The 4858-nt window shown below is 55.5% G+C and overlaps 1 protein-coding gene across 1 annotated transcript; it reads left to right on the forward strand.

Annotated features, from left to right (window-relative positions):
• The first annotated feature begins 2626 nt into the window (after window positions 1–2626).
• Window positions 2627–4324, forward strand: PTF1A (pancreas associated transcription factor 1a). Its single transcript, XM_070408323.1, has 2 exons — window positions 2627–3401; window positions 3789–4324. Exons 1-2 carry the CDS (start codon window positions 2627–2629, stop codon window positions 3989–3991), a joined length of 978 nt encoding a protein of 325 aa, XP_070264424.1. The 3' UTR covers window positions 3992–4324.
• The last annotated feature ends 534 nt before the right edge of the window (window positions 4325–4858 follow it).

Below are 4858 nucleotides of genomic sequence, written 5' to 3' on the forward strand. Positions count from 1 at the left end.
TTCCGATGGTCTTAGGTGACCCCTGTGAAAGGGTCATTTGACCCCCAAAGGGGTCTCGACCCACAGGTTGAGAACCGCTGCTCTAAGGGGAAAATGGTGCGGGTAGGAAGGGAAAGGGTGAGGAGGGCTGTCTGGCACAAATGACTATCATCTCTTTCCTCCTGTTCCATGCTCATCCATGCAGTCCAGGAGCTGCCAAGAATGCCCATGCTAGCCCTGCTCAGCCTCATAGGACAATACGGCTCCCTGCCACAGCCGATTTTCCATTAGCTCTCCTGGGTGCCCAAATACATTGCTGTACTCTTCCACAAACTCATCAAGCACATGTAAGATGATTTTCATTGGAATCTGACCTAAAATCACACTGGGTAAAAAGATACCCATATACACACTCGCTGACTCCCATGTCCACCAGCCACCCTGCCCCTCAACATATCCAGGACACAAACACACTTTCTCCAGAGCCACCTAGATCGACCAGAGACAGAGCTTGAAGAGAACCTTGATAGGCTGGGATCCAGTCTTTCATTGAATGGGTATCCATGTTTTGGATATGGCATTGAAGTCTGGTCATTTGTCACCTCCCCCCCCCCCCCCCCAAGTGATTAGGTTGACCCAAGGCCATGTTTCCACGTGGCTTGAATCTAACCATTTGAGGGAAGCGGAGGAAGGTCTTTTCAATGTAAAGAGAATGGATGTCCACCACCACCTGGTTACATCCCTGGTTTTGACCCTCCACCCACAACAGCTTCCCTCTTTTTGAGATGAGAAAGATAAATCTAAATGCAGGATGTTGCAGTTGGGGGTCTCGCACAGGGAACCTGTCCACATTTGCCTCATTTAAGAACAATCACCTCGCTAGGAAGGGGCGGGGCTAAGAAGCTAACACCGGACAGAATGTGCGGAAATTGTCTGGGGTTCTTGACTCTGCCTCCTCTCTGCTGCAAACTGGGTAATCTCAGATCTGCTAATCTTACACGTCTTTTGCCCTTAACATTTTGATCTCAGAATTCAGGTAAATACAATGCAATGTCTAAAACCAAGACGTGTGTTTAAATCTTAGTCCTTAAGAGTCATAGACTTGGATGTTGAGATGAGTAGGATGTTGAGTTGAGATAAGAAGCCTCTGGTGGGACAAGGCTCTGGAAAAGGAAAAGGAAGCGGCTGACCTGGGGAGACGCGCCTCAGTGCGCTATTGAGAGAACCGCGCCATTGCGCCACCCGCTGCACTTAACTGCGGGGTGGAAGCTGAGCTTGGCTTTTACCAGGAATTGCCCCGACCTTGAAAGTGTTTCTTTGTTACTCTTAAACGGAGGAATTCGTGTTACATCGCAGTTTGTGATAAAGTGTGTCGTGGGGCAGAGTGCATACGGCTGTTGTTTTAAAGGTCGAAAAAGGAAAAAAAATTCAAGGATGGTCCTGGTGGCCAATCAGAAAGGTGAGAAACATGTTTACACTCTGCCCTTTAACGTCCCGCCTCCCTCCGGGCAGCTCCGGAGCAGACAATTCAATTAACTCCTTTTGTACCAAGTTTTATTGATCCGAACCCCTAGAATATCAATTTGCTTTCCGAAGAAACGTGCCCCACTGAGCTGCCTTGCGAAGCAACCCCTCCTGTGTTGCCAGTTATTTTCCCGGGCCGCGTAAGAGAGGCGAGGGGAGGCCAACCCAGAGGGGGCGTCGCTGGGGGCCGATACCGCATCAGAGTCGGGCTTAGGAGCTGGTGACCCGAAGGCTCGCGCCTCTAGACCCCGCACAGCGTCTGGAACGCCTTGGGAGCGTTGCCTTCGAAACCCACTGGCAAACACCGAGCCAACTTTACAAGAATCCTGGAAAGGTTCGGAGATGAGTTAGAACCCGGCTGGAGGCCGGCGCGCCCCGGACGTGGTGACGGCTAAATGCACCAACCCTGACACCCCGGGCTGCAGGCAGTTTCTGCGCCCACCCCCGAGGAGGAGCGAGTTCCGCCGGGTCACTTGTTCCCGCCGCCTGGGCCGTCGGTGTCAGCGCGCATCCTTAGGCCTTTTTGTAGCTGTGCTGCTACCCCAGGCCCGGGGCAGATGGAGGGGGGGGGGGGGGGGGGAGCGGTGGAGCTCTATGCAGCGCGCACGTGGGCAGGCAGCGGGCGCTGCAGGCTGCAGGTGCCTTGGAGTGGTGCGCCCCGCAGGTACAAGCGGTACAAGCCGCAGGAGAGGTCTGGGAGGAGCAGGAAGAGCCCCAGGCAACGTAGACCCCGCCTCTTCTCCACCTCAGGAGCTCCCAACCCAAAGAGAGCCTTTCCGGCCAGCGCCGCCGGCCGGGCCCCCGGTCCCCCTCCCCGTCGACTCGGTGATTGGCTGGCGCCGCGGGTCCCTGGCACGCGCCTGTGGATGTAGTTATAAGAATCCTCGCGTGCCGGCCCTCAGCTGCAGCAAGTTGGCCACAGCCCTCCCCAGCGCAGCGCTGGTGCGGCCAGAGCGCAGGGGCCTCGGGCACTCCAGGGAGGCCGGGGGCGGGGGGCCGAGGGGCCGTTCCCACTGCCTCTCGCTCAAGAACCCGGGAGACAGGGAGGGGACTGCCAGACAGGCAAAAACTGCAACCTCAAACTCCTACAGAGTCCTCCCTCGGGCCCACGGCGGCGCAGAACATGGATGCGGTGCTGCTTGAGCACTTCCCTGGGGGCCTGGACGCCTTCCCGTCTCCTTACTTTGACGAGGAGGACTTCTTCACAGACCAGTCCTCTCGGGACCCTCTGGAGGATGGCGATGAGCTGCTGGTGGACGAGCAGGCCGAGGTGGAGTTCCTCAGCCACCAGCTGCACGAATACTACTACCGCGACGGGGCGTGCCTGCTGCTGCAGCCCGCGCCCTCGGCGGCCCCGCACGCGCTCGCTCCGCCACCCTCCGGGGGCCTTGGAGAGCCAGACGAGGGTGGCGGCGGCTACTGCTGTGAGGCGGGGGCACCCCCGGGCGACTTCCCCTACTCGCCCGACTCGCCACCCCCGTGCCTGGCCTACCCGTGCGCCGGGGTGTCTGTGCTCTCCCCAGGGACCCGGCTGCGCGGCCTGAGCGGGGCGGCGGCGGCGCGACGGAGGCGGCGGGTGCGCTCGGAGGCCGAGCTGCAGCAGCTGCGACAGGCGGCTAACGTGCGGGAGCGGAGACGCATGCAATCCATCAACGATGCCTTCGAGGGGCTGCGCTCTCACATCCCCACGCTGCCCTACGAGAAGCGCCTCTCCAAAGTGGACACGCTGCGCCTGGCCATCGGCTACATCAACTTCCTCAGCGAGCTGGTGCAAGCTGACATGCCACTGCGCGGTGGCAGCGCGGGCGTCGGCCGGGGGCCTGGCTGTGGCGGGCGCCTGGGTGGAGACATCCCCGGCAGCCAGGCCCAGAAAGTCATTATCTGCCATCGGGGCACCCGTAAGTGCGTTCCCATCCCAGCTCCGGGAGACGGGGACGCAAGCGGGAAGGTCTTGGAGGGGCTGGGTGAATAGGCTGACAAGCCGACTGACGGACGGACAGATGGTCCATGGGCACCAGCGACCTTGAGCGCCTGCTGGCGTTTATTGGGTTCTTTTTTCCTCCACTTTGACCGAGGCTCAGAGGGCGCGCGACCACAAAGGACTTGCAGCTCCTGGGATTCCGGGGAGGGGGCGCTGGGGGCTTGTGCAGTGGAGAGAAAGGGTCATTCTCATGTAACCTAAGGCGCCTGTTCTGTGGAGGCGCCGGGAATAGACCCCAAGGACTGGAGGGCTCCGCCGGGAAGAGAGGTGGACATTCACACTCTGTTGTTTCTTCTCTCCTCAGGGTCCCCCTCCCCCAGCGACCCGGATTATGGCCTCCCTCCCCTGGCAGGACACTCTCTCTCATGGACTGACGAAAAACAACTCAAAGAACAAAATATTATCCGGACAGCCAAAGTGTGGACCCCAGAGGACCCCAGAAAACTCAACAGCAAGTCTGCCTTCAACAACATAGAAAACGAACCGCCCTTTGAGTTTGTGTCCTGAGAAGTCACAGACTCGCCTGGTTAGGTCTCTGTGCATATTGTACATGTAAATGTCTATAATGTAAATGTAATTTAAGAATCGCATTTTTCTAATGGCAATCAACTGTTTGTTATTTATCTATTTATTATGCTGTCCAGTTAATGAAATAGTTCTCTTTTTAAATATATAATTTATATAATTTATCCTGATTTTCTAAAAATATGCAATATCCTATGATACACACCCCCACCCCCAGCACCTTTGGCAGAACGTTGTTGGAAGAACTCTGTCTAGAAAACTGTGCTAATTTATTGACAGATGTGGTTTATTTCTAAGTGATGTTAATAAATTTATTTGTTTTCTAAAAGTTATTTGTTTAATACATGACGGGGTAGCTATATATCTAAAAAGAAGAATAACTGACTTTGTAAACTATAACCGAACCAGAGACTCAAAACGTAGCTATCTAGCAAGAAACCACATGTTAGTGAGATTTAGCTGAAAGGAAGTGGATTGGAGAGTTAGGCCCCAACGCTCTAAGAGTGATCTTCTTCTGCATCACCTGCCCTAAATAGTGACTTTTGTCTGTATTTTTATCCTACCTTTCAAACACTCTATGGTGTATTTATACCCATTTTTCAGAGAGGAAAGCTGAGGCTTAGAGATGATGTTTAACTTAACCAAGGTCACCCCTACCCTGCCTAATCATAGTATATGAACTGAATTCGCTGTGTGCAGTGGGAAGGCGGGCGGGGGGTGGGGGTGGGGGGTAGGGGAGGTTAGTTTCGGGCTTGGCCATTGGAAGGGGTCTTTCTGCTTCCATGGGCTGGTTGCTCTTGAGCTTCTCCGTGGTCTATCCCTTCTGCAGCTGCAGCATCGGGTACATGG

This window comes from Myotis yumanensis, unplaced genomic scaffold (genome assembly GCF_028538775.1).
Source record: "Myotis yumanensis isolate MYYU_CA2020_CCGP unplaced genomic scaffold, mMyoYum1.0.hap1 SCAF_1, whole genome shotgun sequence".
In the NCBI taxonomy this organism is placed as follows: domain Eukaryota; kingdom Metazoa; phylum Chordata; class Mammalia; order Chiroptera; family Vespertilionidae; genus Myotis; species Myotis yumanensis.

Coding starts and splice junctions, on each gene's coding strand:
- PTF1A (XM_070408323.1), top strand. CDS start 2,627: ATGGATGCGGTGCTGCTTGAGCACTTCCCTGGGGGCCTGGACGCCTTC. Junction 3,402..3,788: donor TATCTGCCATCGGGGCACCC/GTAAGTGCGTTC, acceptor TTCTCTCCTCAG/GGTCCCCCTCCCCCAGCGAC.